Genomic DNA, 16,481 nt, shown 5'->3' with positions numbered 1-16,481 from the left:
AGCCACAGCTTCTCTGGGCACCCTGTGCCAGCGCCTCAGCACCCTCGCAGGGAAGAGCTTCTGCCCAAGAGCTCAGCTCAGTCTCCCGCCTGCCCCTGCGCCCGCACGGCGCGGAGACGTCACAGCGCGGAGGAGCCTTGGCGCGCACTGCGCCTGCGCGCCGGGTGGGTGCGGCGCCGCGCGCGCCTTTGTTTGGGGCGGTCTTTTCCCGGCCTGCCCGGCGCGGGGGGGGGAGGGGGCAGGGGGCGTGCCCGGGCGGCGCGCGAGGGGGCGGGGCTGAGCGCGGGCGCGCGGGGTCAGTCGGAGCGCGGCGGCGCGGGCGGGAGGCGGCGGAGCGGGTTCGAGCCGAGCGCAGCCGAGCGGGCCCACGCGCAGCCAGCCGCAGCCAGCGACGCCGGAGCCCAGCGGAGCCCAGGATGATAAACACCCAGGACAGGTGCGGGCCCGGGGCGGGCGGGGCGGGAGCGCGGTGTTTGGGCTCCCCGGGGCTGGGTCTTCCCTGAGGGGGGCACCCCGGCAGCGAGTCGCTGAGCTCCCGTCTGCTAGTGAGCCCTTAACGCCGGGCAGGGCTTGTGCCACAGCGTCACAGCACGGTCCGGGTTGGAAGGAGCGGAAAGCTCCTCCAGCTCCAGCCCCTGCCCCGGGCAGGGACCCCTTCCACGGGAGCAGCTTGCTCCAAGCGCCATCCAGCCTGGCCTTGAGCACTGCCAGGGATGGGGCATCTCCAGGGAAAGGTGCTTCTTCCTGGTACATTGGCTGTCACCACCAGGAGCTCGCTCCAGTTGTGGGTATTTCTGTTCTCAGCTGACCAGATAATCTTGTGTGTCTGCTCCTTGTTTATAGAGTCCCAAAAGTAATTTCCTGACCCTCTGCTATAGCGTGTAGATAAGCACTTGGAGGATGTGTATAAACAGCCTTGTTTCTTGGCTGCTGCATGTAGGGTAGATACCTGAGCTGCACTGTGTTCTTCAGGCAGTTATTTGCAAGTTGCTCCTCAAATCCTTCCAGTGATTTGCCATGGCTCGCACCGTAAGATCTTATTATTATGGCAAAGTGCAACAGCATCTTCAGAGCCTGTTTTGAGAAGGGGTAAAAAGCCCAAGCTAAACCAGCTTTGCTTCTATAATGTCAGGTGAGCTGTGTGGATCCTTCTGTCTGATCCAAGTGTTTGCTGCAAAGAAAACCCCCAAAACCCAGGAAAACGTTGAGGTTTTGGGCCCCAGGCCGCTGGCTGTTGCGGACTGACAGCAGTGCTGGCCTGGGTCTTGGGTTGCTGAGGAGGAGCCGTAATGGGGTTCAAAAGTTGACAAGTTGTCCTTTGCGCTTCCCAGGGACAGGGCACGGGGTTGGGATTGCTGGAAGCTTAGCGAGTTAAAATTATACACGCTGGCTGGAAACCTGCGTGCGCTTCCAGCTCCTGTTTCAGGCTGGACGCGGTCACTGAGAAGCTTTTGCTTGGGAGTTCCTTTGGGGAAAGGCCCTTGGGGATCCAAATGCATTTTCATAGAATGATAGAATGGTTCGGGTTGGAAAGGACCTTCAGATCATCCAGTTCCAACCCTGCCACGGGCAGGGACACCTCACACTAAACCATGGCACCCAAAAAAGTGATCTTGATCTAAACCAAGCTGCTGGAAAGCAGCTTCTCAGAAGAGGGGCTGAAGGGGAGCACAGTCCTGATTGTTAAGTGTCACATGCCCTGGGGAGCAGAGTAGCGGTGGGCCGCGCTCGCATGGATGCATGAAGGGATTGAGCTTTGTTGGATGCTTGCGTGAACTTCTTCCCAGGGTGTTTCTGGGAGAAGCAAAACCTCTCTTAATGTGTGCCACACGCTCGCCTTTCAGTGTTGCCTGATGCTGCTGTCCTGCATGTGCTGCTCTGGGGACCCTACCTGGCTGCCGGAGCCAACTTTTGGGGCAGGACAGTGGTGACGAGGTGAAGCCCCAGTGCCACAGGCAGAGCTCTGTGGCTGAAGGGGTCTTGTGTTTGACTTCTGCATGTGCCAGAGGAAGCAAAAGTGGGAAGTGTCTGGGAGTGCTTTGCATGGAAACTACAGCCTCTTTTTTTTTTTTTTTCCTATTTTGTTTTTTTTCCCACAACTACACTTCATTATCCAGCTTCTTGATGCCTTGGCCGCAAGTCGGAGCGAGCTATCAATAGTACATTGTTGACTGGGGGGTGAGGGAGGAGGGAAGGGAATAACAAAGCTGCCAACAGCTTTCTGGGGGTGGGGAAAGGCACAGCAAAGTGCTTTGTCATGCCTCTCAACATCCACTACTACTGAATACACACTGGTCCATTGATAGCCCGGGTCATGCCTGTGGAGGGACTATATTAACACAAAATGCCACTGAGCATGTGTGTGAAGGGGTTTGCCCTGAGACATCTACCCTGCAACTGCTTTGTATCTCTTCCTAGTTTATTTAAACAGCCTTTTCTCCAACATGTGCCTGCTGTGGTCCATGGGCGTGCTGCTGAAGAGCCCAGTCTAGCGAACCTGGAGGAGGAGATATATGGAGGAAGAATATTTGTGTTTCCTGTAGGAAGAGTATTTTGGTGTGAGGTGGCAAGCCAAGATCTTAGCAAATGCTGCCTGTGTCGTAACTGTGTTTGTGAGTTATTTTTTGGCATTCAGAAATGCCAAGTTTCAGTAGTCTGTCTGCAGTCTGGTATGGGTTCTAGCAGCACTGTGTAGGCAGTGCAGGTTATTCTGACAGTCAGCTTGGTGCTTGTCTTTGGATACTTAAGCCCATCTCCCTTGTGGAGAGGGATTAGAGTGGAAAAACACTGCCTTGGGAACAGCTCAAGTGAGAAGTTTTAGGACAGACAGTAAGTTGTCAGTACATCTACGGAGCCTGCCCTTCATAGTCTTGTTCCTTGCTCCCTGTGCTTATTGAAGACCCTCATGCTCCCCTTTATTTTGGTGGTGTTTATATAGCTTTGTGCTGACATATTTAATAATGGGAATGCTGGGGAACAACTGATTTCTCTGGGTTGCTTTTGCAGGCTTTGTTAGAGGAATACCAGTGCTGTGCTTTGCCTCAGCAAAGAGCTTTTGTGGTACTGATAAAGGAAGCAATGCTCCAGAAGTAAAATAATTTGCTTTCATGAACTTCCTAAAACCTAGAGCAGATATTAAAGCCTGTGCTCAAAGTGATGCTGAAAGATCACGTTTAGGGCATCCAAACAAAAATTTACAGACTGCAAGGGAAACTTGTTTTCTTGTTTGTGAAAGTAAACCTGTGGGGTGAGCTTGTAATGTTGAGGGTTGAAGTGAAGGGTGCTGGTATGATGTTTCATTTGCATGTGAAAATGTCAACTCGGATGTTGTGGAGCCTTCAGAAAATATCTGAAGAATCAGCCCTTTCACTCCTCCTGGTTTTGAAAATGTGAAACTTAAACCTCCTTCTGGGTCCTGTTGATCTCTTTGTAGATATTTGTCTATAGAAAATGTGTGCTCATCTGGTCATGCGTTTCCAGCCATCTGCTGCTGGCAGCCTTCCAGGGGTCCCTATTAGCATGAGGTTGCTCAGCACTTTCTGGGTTCTTAGCTGCAAACCCCTCCACATCTGACAAACGGCCACTGGTTCTGACAGGACTGGGGCAGGGATGTTTTTAATACGGGTGTCCGGGCACTAGAGCTGCAGTAGCTGCCTCTGATGCGCTGTGGAGGAGCAGGGGTACAAGTAGGTTGGGGTATGAGGAGCTGTAGCACCTGAATTATTGTCCCTGCTAACGTAACCTGGTGTTCTCTCTCTTTTTCTTGCAGTAGTATTTTACCTTTGAGTAACTGTCCCCAGCTGCAGTGCTGCAGGCACATTGTTCCAGGGCCTCTGTGGTGCTCCTGATGCCCCTCACCCACTGTCGAAGATCCCCGGTGGGCGAGGGGGTAGCAGGGATCCTTCTCTTTCAGCTCTGATATATAAGGTGAGAAAGATCTGACATCCAAATAATGACCTGTACCCGTGTGGCAACTGTGTTCGGTTCCTCTTACAGACTGATGGGAATAAATGCAAATAACTCTGAGGTGATAAGTGGGAGAACAGTTCATTTTTCAGCAGCCCTGTCGGCAGATTGCTGAGCTGCATGCAGTGCTCTCCTGCTTAAATATCACCTGCCTACTAAGAAACAAGAGACCTTTTCTCAACGGCATGCAGTAAATAACTCCCTAGTTCTGTTCCCAGAGGCTTGTTTCAGCTATTCTGTGTGGAGCCACGTTAATCAAAACATCAAACAACTTCTTGAATGTCTTGCAAAAAGAGGAAGTGGAAAGCAGAAAGGTGAAATGCAGACAGAGAATGGTTGATAAGCTCCTTCCTGTGCCCTGGTCCGGAAGGTAAAGCTGCACAGAGTAACTCCTGACTTCACAAAAGGGTGATCAGAACATTTCTAGAACACAGGCACAGGACATGGTCGGAATGTGCCTAGAACACAGGTGTAGGATGAGGGAAGATTGGGAAGGCTTTGTATGTGCAGACTTCCTTAGGATCTGTGTAGCTTGGGTTTTGGCCCTCTTCATGCCTCAGGACCTTTCCCTCCGAATCAGGAGACTGGGCTCTCCCTTGCTGTAGAATAACTGGCACTTGTAAAAATTTGTGTTGTGTTATGGTGGTGCACATCTGTCTCCCTTCTGGCCAGGGCTGCTTTTCCACATGCTGGGGAGTAAAGTGCTATCAGATGCGGTAGCCTAAGCTTATGCTCAGCTTGCAAATTTAGCTGTTCAGATAGGAGTATCATCATAGGTGTTAGACTTGATTTTTAATTACCCTGTGGGAGGCACATAGACTTCATGTGATAAAAAGATAAAGGCCCTTTTGGGTCACAGCTACCAAAGTCTCCTCTTGAAATTTATGAGAATCACAGACATCACATCTGCTTTCAGAGGAGTTTTATTTCATGCAGCCTTGGTGAATTTTTATCACATGCCTCACCTACTTACCTTGTGAATCAATGTCAATCTCTGTAGTCTCCTAATAATATCAGCTTAAAACTATTGAGTTGAATTGTCACAGATGTTAGAGGGGTATGAAATCCAAAGAAGCAGCAGAGCACAGGGGGCTTCCTGTCAGATAAAGACAATGCATAAAATAGCTTCAAGAGGGCTTGGGACAAATAATGAATTCCCTCTGGGTGGAAGGGGATGAGAAATAGATGACCCTGCAGCTTCAACTCCTGCAGGCCTGCTTTGCCAAGCCTGGCACACACAGCAGGCAAGGTCCGAAGGCAGAAACAGTGTGGAGGAAAGAATCACAGTTTGGAGACTTTGAAGTGTTTGATTTTAGCATGGCCTTGAATTTGCACAGAAGCTTTTGGTCCTGGCCTGTGGGCAGGGTTTGCTGCCTGTGAGGATGTCATCTAGGTAGCTGCATCCCAGAAATATGCATGTAGTTTTTCCTGGGTTTATTGCTGACAAAACCTAGCAGAATCTGTCAGAAAATCATCCCCTTCTGTAGTTTTGCTCGTCCCAGACCAGAGTGGGCTGTGTTGCCCAGTGGTTTAAAGTCGGACCTCAGATGGGGGTTATCAGGCCTCTCTGTGCTCCCCTCAGTCACCAGCTCAATTGAGTGGTGCTGTAGTCACAGCAGGCTTAGCTTTGCAGCCAGCAAACTTCAGCATGACATAGAAAGGTATCTGGATCCAAAAAGCTTAAGTCCTTTTTCCAGCTGTATCAGCTGGTGTAGCTCAGGGGATGACCTTTCTGAACAAGCCTGCCTCCTTCAGAGCACACAGCTCAGCACTCATGTACAATGGTGCTGTAAGTTCAGCAGCCAGGGCTCCCTATAGTTGTTGGTATTTTTGTGTAAGAGACTTAATACTCGGCCCTTGGTCAGGGAAGCTTTACCAGAGCTGGGAATGCTGCACACCCGGGATGGCTTGTGTGAAAGGACCTGCCGAGGCTTGCAGGCTTGGCAGGAGGCTGCAGGTGGAGCCCATGCCAGTAGGAGGCTGCTTACACGGGTCTTCCAGTTGCTTGGGTATGGCAGATCAATAACATCCTTTTTTCTTGCACTGCCAACACATAGGGGCCTCCCCCAGTCCTTCTTGGAGCATCTGAGGAGTGTAGCTGGGTTGGAAAATCTTGTGCTCAATGAGTTGTAAGCAAGTGGAAGCTGGTCTTTGTGGCTTTACTGCACTGAGCTGGAGCTGAGGGCCAGCTGGGCGGTGGTTTAGGTGGTTGGGTACAGCAGAGAGTCTGATGGGATTTTTTTTTGCCCGCAGTAATGTGGTGGGGGGATTTTGCAGGGGTGAACTAAAAACCGAACATTTGTTGTGTAAACCAGGATTTTGCTTTGAGCAGCTTCCAAAGAATTCTGGGCTGCTGCTTCACAGGAACAGCTTCTCTCCCCGGCATCTCTAGGCATTTTGGTGCCTAGAAATAAAATATCAGCTGCCCCAGACAGGATGTGTAAACGTAATTTCCACTGAACCAGGGGAACTGGTTCTGTTAATCTCTATGGTTGTGCTGCCTTTTCATGGGCTATCACATTAGGAGGCTTAAGTGGAAAAACCCCTCTGGTTTGGAGTGCAGGGCATAACTTCTGGTGACAGAACGGCTGAGCCAGGAGGCTCAGTAATCTTTTCCCCTCCTATTGCAGGCTGCTGCCAGTCTTTCCGCACAAATGCATGCGTGTGCCTCCCCCTCCAATGTGTCAATCCCAGCCTGCTTTTCTCAACTTCCTCACCCTGTTTTTGTTTTCATGAAGTGTAAGAAAAGAAGCATCTGTGAGCTTTTCTGGAGAGAAGGATCTTTTCTGAAACAGAGACATTTTCTGCTTGGTAACAACAACTGTAAAAGGCTCCTATGAAGTCACTGCTGAAGGAAGTGCGTATAATCCCCTTGGTTTGAGTTTTAAACACGCCTCTGTAATGCAGAGCTCCCTCTGGGCTCAGACCTGCGGGTCCTGCTGGCTCAGCTGCAGTCTGACTTCACTTGAGAGCTGTGTCTAGGTTTCTTGGTGTGCTTGGCTTAAAACTAGTAAAACCTGGCAGTAGATGCAGCCATGAAAACTTCTTTCAAACTCGATGAATAAACTTATTTCCTACAGGATATTTATTCTGTTGAAGTGTAAACTTGTTTTTCAGCTAAGCTTTGTGGGCTTTAAACAAACGGCAGCTTCCTCTGCTCTGGTTACCGAAGCCAGGCAGTTCCTCATTTACATGCGGCATTATTTTGATGCCAGCATTAACACACTTGATGGCTTCTTCTTTGTCACAATAGTCAAACTAAGAGGGTTCTATTTTAGTACACATGGCAATAGGAATTAAAGCACTGGGACATGGGCTTGAGGAGCCTGGAAAGGTTCTTGGGTTTTTTGGTGGTGTTTTTGCTGAACCACTTGCTGGTCTTTCAGCAATACTCACACTGTCAGAGATTAAAACACCCACGAGACAACATCCGCTTGGAGAGTGGCAACACTGAGGAGTGCTTCCACACTCTTAATGGGCACCATTGGCTGCTGATGTGTTTGTACTGCCCATCTTTTAAATGCTGCTTCACTGCAGATCCAAACTGGCCTGACGTTTCTCTGCTGTACTTAATCTGTGTGTGGTTTGGTCAGAGATGAGTGTATTAAAGCTCATCTGGTGAGGTGCTGTCTCTGCAGCAGTGTCACTTGTGTCACTGTCAGTCTGGTCACCAGCAGATCAGAGCTTACAAGGAGCTGCTGAATTAATAACCCTGTTACAGTCAAATGCCTGAAGACTGGACCTAATGTCCTGATGGGCTGAACAACCTCGGTCCCACCTGTTGGTGCTGTTGAGGAGAGAGGGACGCGTGGCCTTCCCAGGTACTGCTGTGACTCAGGAACAGATATCTGCTTTTCCAGTATCTGCTTTGCTTCTGCCCTTCAAGCTGTGCAGGTGACTTTGTAAGTGTAAGTGACTCGAGAGGCATGAGCCTGTAACTGAGCAGATGGGAAGGGTTCAGCTTTCACTGCAGCTGACAGCGTTAACTCGGGAACCTAATGAATTTCTTCATCGTTTCATTTGGGCTCTTGGCAGAGAAATGTGGAAGTCATTTACTGAGTAAGCCAACTGCCTGCAGAAATTGTCAGGAGAAGGAATGGAGTTTTAACCACAAAATTGTTTTCTAGGAACTGCTGGGCTGAATCTGAGGTGGTCTGCATGCTTGGCATGTTCCTTAGAGCAGTACTGGAGAGGGACTTGTACATTTGTGGTCTCTGGAAGAGATCTCCTTACAATCTTCAAGTCTCTGTAGCTTCTCTCTGTTTTGGGATCCTCTCAGTGCTGTGTATTTTCTTCCCTTATAGCAGGAGACAAACCATTTGCCATTCCAGTTGGTTGTAAAATGTGGGAAAGCAATTTGTGGTCATTCCTTAAACAAAAAGGCCATGTTGAGGACTGGGGAGACAATGAAACTGGTGAGATTGCAGCACCAGATGCTCTTCCAGCTTGTGGTTCAAGTTGTGTTCTTTGAAGGGTAGTTCATGAACCGCCCTTCAAAGACGTGGCTGCAACCTGCAGTGATGATGGACTGTCATCAGCCAGAAATTTAATATAATGTAAATATGCAAAATAACATTCCCTAGAACAGGAAAACATGACTAGAAAATCACTCTGAGATCTCAGTACTTATTGTGGTGTGTATCAGAGCCAGCAAAAAGGAAAGGGAGAAGTATAATGTTCTTCTTAGTAAAGCTGTAACACCATTGTGCATTTGCTCTCTCTAGTTACCCTGCCCTGGCTGTTTAATATGTAGGGCTTTACTTTTTTTATTGTTCTTTATTTCTGTATTAGGTTAAAATGGAAGCAAGGTATTACAGGTAGTTCAGAGCAATACCTCTTACCCACTTGAACACTTGTTCAGAGCTCTGAGACTTGGACATAAGCTTACATCAGACTGTGCATACCCTCATGAGCTATAGTGAGTCTCACGGTATGAATTTTAGTGATAGGCTGAAACTGTGGACACGCAGCAGTCTGTACGGGCTCGTCCCTTGTCAGGAGGGTGCTCCCACTGAGAACAGTCTCTCTGTTTGTTCTTCAAGTGTGATCACTTATATTTTTTTGTCTACAATCGTAGTTTTCGTTAACCCTAAAGCTATTTCATGAGCTCTCTTCCTCCCTGCACAGGACGAGAAGATCACTGTTAACCAAGATGTCCCTGTGCACGAAGGGAAGCCTCATATTGTCCACTTCCAGTACAAGGTCACAGAGGTGAAGACTTCCTCCTGGGACGCAGTGCTCTCTAATCAGAGCCTCTTTGTGGAAATCCCTGACGGATTATTAGCTGATGGGAGCAAAGAAGGGTACGTTCAGGATCCCAGCGCTGCGTCTGAGGCTCCCAGGCAGCAGGACTGTGCTTACATGCGTGATGCTGTGCATGCAGGGAGAATGGGCTCTGTGTACAGCAGCTCTCTTCCGGGCTTGTGTATATATGTCCTTATCCCTTGTCTCCAGAGAGCTGCCCTCCTGTTAGTCTGCCATACATTTGTTTTTCTCTCCAGTGATATTTCAGATGGTTTTTGAGCCTCTATGCTAATGAGAAATAGTAAATGAGCAGAGTGATTCTTTGCGTACTTGGGCATGGAAAATCTACAAGGTTTTTCCTGAATTTTGGGGGATTTATATTATTTTTTTCTGCTGGCCACTTGGAACGCTTCTTGCCAGATTATTTTGGCAGCTAATTCCTCTCAGGGCAAAAAAACCAAACCCAAAACTCCATTTTACTGATGCTCTCCTTCAGTAGGTGGATCTTTCCTGGAGTCCTGCCACACAGGCGCTGGGCTCTGCCAGAGCCTCTGATTTTTCTCTGTTGGCAGAACACAGCAGTGTTTTGTCCAGACAGCTCTGCTCTGGGAAGTTTGTGTAAACGCAGCTTCCAGAGCAGCTCCTTCCTGCCAAGTGCTTTTCCAGAGATCTCCACTGGCCGGGAGCGCTGTAGTGGGGATGTGGCTTTAGTGGATTCCTCTTCAGAGCTCTCTGAAGTCCTCCTAAATCTCCGAATAAGCTTCAGCTGTAAATGACATGAGCTAATTAAGGAAAAAACCCCTCATTGGGCACCTTCAGTAAGTGACAGTGGGTTTGCTGCTTCACACTCATGGCATTTTCCTCAGTCTAGATAAATGTTTGTGCGATTTCTTTATCCTGTAATGCTTTGAGCTGTGCAAGCGCCCATTCTTTTGCAAGTGGGTTCTTCTGAGCGGGTATTTTTACACCTGTGTCATGACTTAGCACTCAGTTTTGCCAGGCCGTTTTTAGCTAGGTAAACCAGCCTGGCAGAGGCTGTAACAGTTCATTACCACATGAGCAAACGCAAATTGAATCTCACTCGCTGCACCCCGGGCTCGCTGATTGCTCCTCAACTAGATGTCAGCTGAAGCCTTGTTTGTCACTGCTCTAGCAGCCTGCATCCTAACTGGTTCAAGGCCAGCAGTGACAGCGATGGCTCTGCCATGCAGATTGCCAGGGCTTGGAGAGGGGTTCGTGCAGCGCTGCCTCCATCAGGAGGTGGCAGAAGTACTTTAGCTGGAAAGGGAAGTGTGGATTCAGGAGTGCCAGGTGCGCCACGCAGCTGACATGCTCAGGAAGCGGCTTTGCCCGCACGTGCTCCTTCAGTGGTGGTTCTCTTTGCTCTTCTGCCTGGCAGGAGCTCATTTTTTGGTGCTGATTTTTTTCATCCCTTCCCATAAAGCATAAACCTCACAGACCCCCTGTGCATGTTGCCAGCGGAGGAGCTGTAGCCTGGCTCAGAGCTGCTGCCATGTTCAGTTCCCTGCATACGAAGGCTTCCGTACAAAACCACTGAGTGGTGGGGACCGGCATTTGTGCACCCTGGCACTGGCCAAGGACAGCAGGTTGGGTGACTTGGTGCGAGGACAGCTCTGGGTGCTGCAGGGTGGACAGCAAAGCAGGAAGCCCATTGTTCTAGCACCTATTGTTCACTGGAAGGGGGCTGTAAACAAGTGATCTTGCTGCCTGAAAACATCCAAACAGTTGATAATGCTTAGAGGCTTCCTCGGGACAGGACTTCCTATGGCTGATGTTCTTTTGTCTTCCTCCTCCTTGGCAGGTTATCAGCACTGTTGGAGTTTGCTGAAGAAAAAATGAAAGTAAACTACGTCTTTATTTGCTTCAGAAAAAGCAGAGAAGATAGAGGTGAGAATCCCCCCCCCCCCCCCGTCAGGTCTGATCCCTACATCCACTGCTGAAGCGCTGGAGAAATGCGGTAATCCCAGAGCAGGGCTCTGTAGGATGCTGCCTATTGCAGGAATTTCCGTATGCGTAATTCTCATGGTGTTCTTACAAATCCGAAATGGTTTCTTGTGGAGGAAACCAGCCCCTTCTTGAGGCTAAAGCAGAGGGAGTATTTTTGGTTTCTCCAGCAGATATGCTCTGCTGTCCTGTCATTAAATTACTGCTAGTACTGTCGCGCTGGAAACTGCTCCTGAATTACTTGGAGTATTTCCTTGTCCAGAAATTGGTTAATCTGTCTCCTTTGGTAAGGAGTGAGGGTCTCTGTTTTGCACCAGGCTTCCGTGACTGAAAGGAGAAATGGGGGAAGTTGTTAAATGGGATAAAAACCATTTATTTCCCATAAATGTTTAATGGGAAAACACAGAATCATGGTGAGGTCCCAGGTTGGAAGGGACCTCAAGGATCATCTGGGCCAACCTTTCTAGGGCAAAGCATGACCTAGACTGGATGTCCCAGCACCCTGTCCAGCCCTGTCTTAAAAGTGTCCAATGCTGGAGAGTCACCACTTCCTTGGGGCGATTATTCCAGTGGCTGGTTGTTCTCATTGCGAAGAATTTTCCTCTTGCATCCAGTTGGAATCTCTCCAGGAGGAACTTGTGCCCATCACCCCTTGTCTTTTCCATGGGACTCCTTGTAAAAAGGGAGTCTCCATCTTCTTCATAGCTACCCTTAAATACTGGACCGGTATTTAATGAACACTTAGAGCTTGTTGCCCTGAGGTTTATCTCCTTTTAAAAGATCTCCCAGCACTTTTTTGCTTTCCTAGACTTAAAGGTAATCCTGACCCTGGCTCTAGATGCTTATGGCTTAAGGGGGCTGCATTAGGAGCTAAAGATAGATGTGTTGGATGGGTGATTACAGCACGGAAGTTTGAGGAGATTTGTGGTGAGGTACCAAGCTCTGGATGTGTCCCTTTAAATCTTACCAGATGCAGGCTGATAACCAAGTAATTGCCATGGCAGGAGTAATTCAAACCTGAACTCTAATTTTACCCTGCCGCTTCACAAGCTGCGCTGTCTTCTGAAGCCCGTTGGTGGAGCTGAGCTGTGCTGAGCCCAGGAACACATCAGGCCATGGTGTGATGCCAAGACTGATTTTTCAGGTTAATCTCCTGCTGTAATATCACCAGCGTCATGGGTGGCATTGGTGACCTCCACAGCGGCTGCACACACGAGCTGTCTGATAATGGGGTTTGGTTTTAAAAACTGGCTCTGTGTTGCTCTTCAACCTGGCCTATTAGTCTGGCATGCTCCAGATCCCGGGCCTCGTCTGTGCAGTTGGGATGGGGTGCTGTCCTGAAAACAGGTACCTGGGAGCTCCCCTGGAGCTCAGGGTCTCGGAGCTGACCATCAGAGGGTACTGCAGAGATTCGCTGCTGCACCAGCCTAACTTCCATGGGTCACAGGGAAGTGAGGCTTCAGCACAAGTGAGGATGCATCCTGTCACTGTGTAAGTGCAACCAGGGGTGCGGGGTCTTCTGGACTGACCCTGCTCTCGGTTTCTGTGCATCACCCATGGTGGCTTTCCTGGGGGACCGCACCGAGCTGGGCTGGGCTGTCTGGACTTGTACTGAGCTCTGGGTCCTCACAGAGTAAATGCCTACCTAGGCCCTGAGTTTGCTGCTGTCTGACCCACTTTAGGGCTCAAGGGGTGCAGGACCCACCTAAGTACAGAGTAAGAGCTGTGACATGCTGCAACAGCCACGTGCAAGAAAGTGGGGCTGTGGCTGCAGCAGGTAGGTAACTGAACCGTTGCTGTTCTCAGAGGGGATGGAGGAGACATCGCAGGGTAAACATGGACAAACCTCCTCTGCTGCGTAATGAAAATCCCCTTCCTGCTTAGGAGCAGCTGGGATGAATGCAGGAGGAGACACAGCCTCCTATTCGAGGGGCTGTTGTGTTAAAATGGCTTCTTTCTTTGCAGGAAGCTCTGGATGTCCTTTCAGAAGGAGCTGGTATTTGTGGCTTTTAGGGTGACGGGTAAAGAGGATTATTCCTGGTAGTAACCAATTTCCTTCTCTTTGGTAGCTCCTCTCCTGAAAACATTCAGCTTCCTGGGCTTTGAAATCGTGAGGCCTGGTCACCCTTCTGTCCCGTCGCGGCCAGACGTGATGTTCATGGTGTACCCCCTGGATCAGAACTCTTCCTCTGATGAAGAATAGCTGCAGTGGGGAACTCCAGTGTGACCTGGAAATGCTGTTGAGGGGAGAGAGGGTTCAATCTCCTTTCTTGAGGAAAGGGAAAACAAGCTTCTGTTGGACTGAAACTGCATTTTTCATTGTTAGATTGGCCTGTGTATCCTCAGAGTTGACTATCTCATTGAAATGTGTTGCCTAGAGAACTATATATACACACATGTAATCACCAAATAGTAAATGGAAGATGTTTATGAACTGGCATAGGAGCTCTTTGCGTGCAGCTGTGGGGTGTGTTAGCCTCGGGGCACCTGGTTCCCCGGGCCAGGTGTGGGGAGCACAGCGGTAGGTGCAGCACCGACTCCTTGACTCCTCTAATCCGTGTTGGTCCCTCCCTGATCACGCGATGTGTGCTCACCTGACAGACTACGTTTTGACTTTTCACTCAAGGCTCTTAAGCAGGAGGCACGGTTTGGGTGTCAGGCATGTGGAGGAGACGTGCTCAAGCTTAACCTTTAACACTACATTAAACCCCTGGTGCGTCTCCGCTTTGGGGCGACCAATGCTGTTTTAACTGGTCTGACCTTTTCTTTTCCCCCTCCCCCCCCCCTTAATCTTCTTGCTCTTCCAGCTTTTGTTTTAAGCAGTCTTAGCTCTGTTCAATGTTACCACTGCACTATCACAGCGTTCAATAAAGGGGCATTCCAATGAACTTCACACAGCTGCGGCTGCTTATTTGAAAGGAACAGAACCGCTGCCGGGCCCACAGTGCTGCGGTGGCCTTGGAGGGTCAAGCGAGTGTTCGGGGCACCATTTCTTCCCTGCCTGCAGTGTGATGAGCCAGAGAGCTCAAGCCTGTGCCCAAGGACAGGTGCGGACCAGGCCCGTTGTCATCACCTCTCTTCTCCCTCCTCACCTTTCCTAAGAGGTAGTCTCGGGCCTTGAGACGGAGCTGGCAGCTGTACCCAAGCCAAAGGGGGTTGTGTGTGGGGACTGGTGTGGACGGCAGCTCTGCCGGCTGCAGTGGGACGTTCTCCCTGTGCAGGGCCTCTCCAGGTATGGAGATGGGGCCTGGTGCTGGCAGGCGCTTGTGTTTCAACCCTGCCCCTTAGCTGGAGAGTGAGGTTGTGCTCTTGTTGTGCCACGGCTGGGACGGGGGTGGCTTTCTTGGGAAGGCTGTGCGGGAAGGGCGTTTCTGCACCGTGCCCGTGGGGAGCTCTGCCTGCTTGCGTGTGCCACTGTCCCGTGCGCTGTTATGTTCTTGCCCTTCTGTGTGTGTGGGGGGGGTGTCAAAAGCTGAAGCCGAGCCATTCCATAAAGGCCATGGTCAGCGCTTTCTGTCCGGGGGGAGAGGTGGGGCTGGGATGTGAGTTTGTGTGAATAAATCATCTTAAAGTTTGTGTCTCTTTCCCTCCTTCCCTTCCAATGAAGCCGAAGGGCTGGTGGCTCTAATCCTCAATCTGGTGTGCAATGAGAGGCTGTGCTGCTGTGAACACCTCGGCCCCAGCTGCCCTCGCTCCAGGGAATGTATGGGGACAAATGCGACCTTGCCGCTGTCCCCCAGCTCAAACAGCGCTGCTTTCGAAGGGCCAAGTCCTCATCCCGTCTCTGTCCCTGGGCCTCCCTGGGTGCTCCCGTGAGCTCTAGGGCCCTGCTCCCACGCTCTGCTGCTCTGGTACAATGTACGGGTAGAGTGCAATGCTCCCATCATGGGAGCGCCCCTGCACTCACTAGTGCCATGCACTTAGGGGGCATGCGCCAATCGTCCTGTCCTGGCTCGCGCCGTGTGGGCAGATGAAGAGGTCTCACATCAGCACCTTCAGCCGTTCCCTGCTGAAGCTCCAAGGGGCACTTCTGGTTCCTCGGAGTGCTGCCTCCTGCCCCGAGGCTGGGGGAGCCGAGCCAAGAAGGGGCTCTGTGGGGAGGCCAGGGGGTGGCTGTCCCTCGCTGGTGCCCACAGCGTCAAGCTGGGGGCAGTTCTGACCCAAGCTGTCACCCAGAGCTCGGCTGCAGTGTCCCTGCGTGAGGCCATGGATGCTGGTGGCAGAGCACTGGGTGCAAGCAAGGAGGGGGGGCAGGACCTGCTGCCCCACTGCGCCGCGGTGGCTGCAGACCCATGAGTGCAGCATTGGGAGCAGCATCTGTTTCAGCCCTTGCAGCTGCCCCAGAGATGAGGACCCCATCCCATAACCCACCCCAAAGAAAAATCCCTGGCTGCAGCTTTTGGGGACAGAGGACCAGAACGGGGGCAAGCAGGAAGAAAAAGCCACCCTCACAGGTTTGTGATTGTCTCTTAAAAAGATTTATTCTCTCTCCTCGCCCAAATGTACAAAGGCAAGAAGAGTACAGTTTGTATATATATATATTTATATATATATATATAAAAAAACAAGGAACTTGGTAATAATGTACACTTTACAGAAGGGCAGAATCAGGAAGACTGAAATGAAACCCAACACAGCAACGCCAATGGCAACGAGCTATAAACACCGACAGTTTGACGACCTGGCTGGCCGCCCGGGGGTGCTGGGGAGAGGGGACCCCCCCAGCAGGGGCTGGGCTGCACCCCCTGGGCAAGGACTGACCAGGAGAACCCGGAGAAAGCCAAACCTCAAACCTATTCTGCATAAACCGCTGCTTCATTTAACACCTAAAGGGAGACGCAACTGGGACCCAATTGGGAAGGTGGGGAGCCCCCCCCGGCCTCCTTCAACTGCCAGCACGGGCTGTGGCACCCCCAGCACCCCCTGTCCTGCTCAGGCACCCCTGCCCATGGAGCAGCCGAGGGGGGAGCAGCCAGCAGGACGCTCCTCTGCGGATGGGGTGCGGGGCTCCCCCAGCACCCCGACCCCTCCAGTCCCCGGCCCGGTGGCTGCACCAGGACCCGTAACGGGTGCGGGGCCGTGGAGCCACTGCCCTGTGGCCAGGAGCCGGCGGAGCCGCACAGCCCTGTCTGCTTGCACTGACAACCGAGCGTGGAACTACAGTGGTCGAACAAGGAGAGCCGGCTGCGGCCACCACGCTGCCGGCCCCCCCCAACCAGGGCCAAGACCAGCGAGTGCCTCCTTTCCAACTGGGTAAACGGGATGGGGGAGAACTGGGGAAAGAAAACAAAACCCAAAACAACAGC

The 16,481-nt window shown here is 51.0% G+C and overlaps 1 protein-coding gene across 1 annotated transcript; it reads left to right on the top strand.

Annotated features, from left to right (window-relative positions):
* The first annotated feature begins 292 nt into the window (after positions 1–292).
* OAZ2 (ornithine decarboxylase antizyme 2) lies at positions 293–14,068 on the top strand. Its single transcript, XM_065688285.1, is given in 6 exon segments — positions 293–436; positions 3,770–3,845; positions 3,847–3,927; positions 9,094–9,269; positions 11,033–11,118; positions 13,245–14,068. Coding segments are annotated over 6 exon segments (573 nt in total). The 5' UTR covers positions 293–416; the 3' UTR covers positions 13,379–14,068.
* Positions 14,069–16,481: the final 2,413 nt, after the last annotated feature.

The sequence above is a fragment of the Lathamus discolor genome, chromosome 8 (genome assembly GCF_037157495.1).
Source record: "Lathamus discolor isolate bLatDis1 chromosome 8, bLatDis1.hap1, whole genome shotgun sequence".
Taxonomy (NCBI): Eukaryota; Metazoa; Chordata; class Aves; order Psittaciformes; family Psittacidae; genus Lathamus; species Lathamus discolor.
The sequence above is the reverse complement of the archived record's forward strand: the minus strand, read 5'-3'. Positions and strand labels throughout refer to the sequence as shown.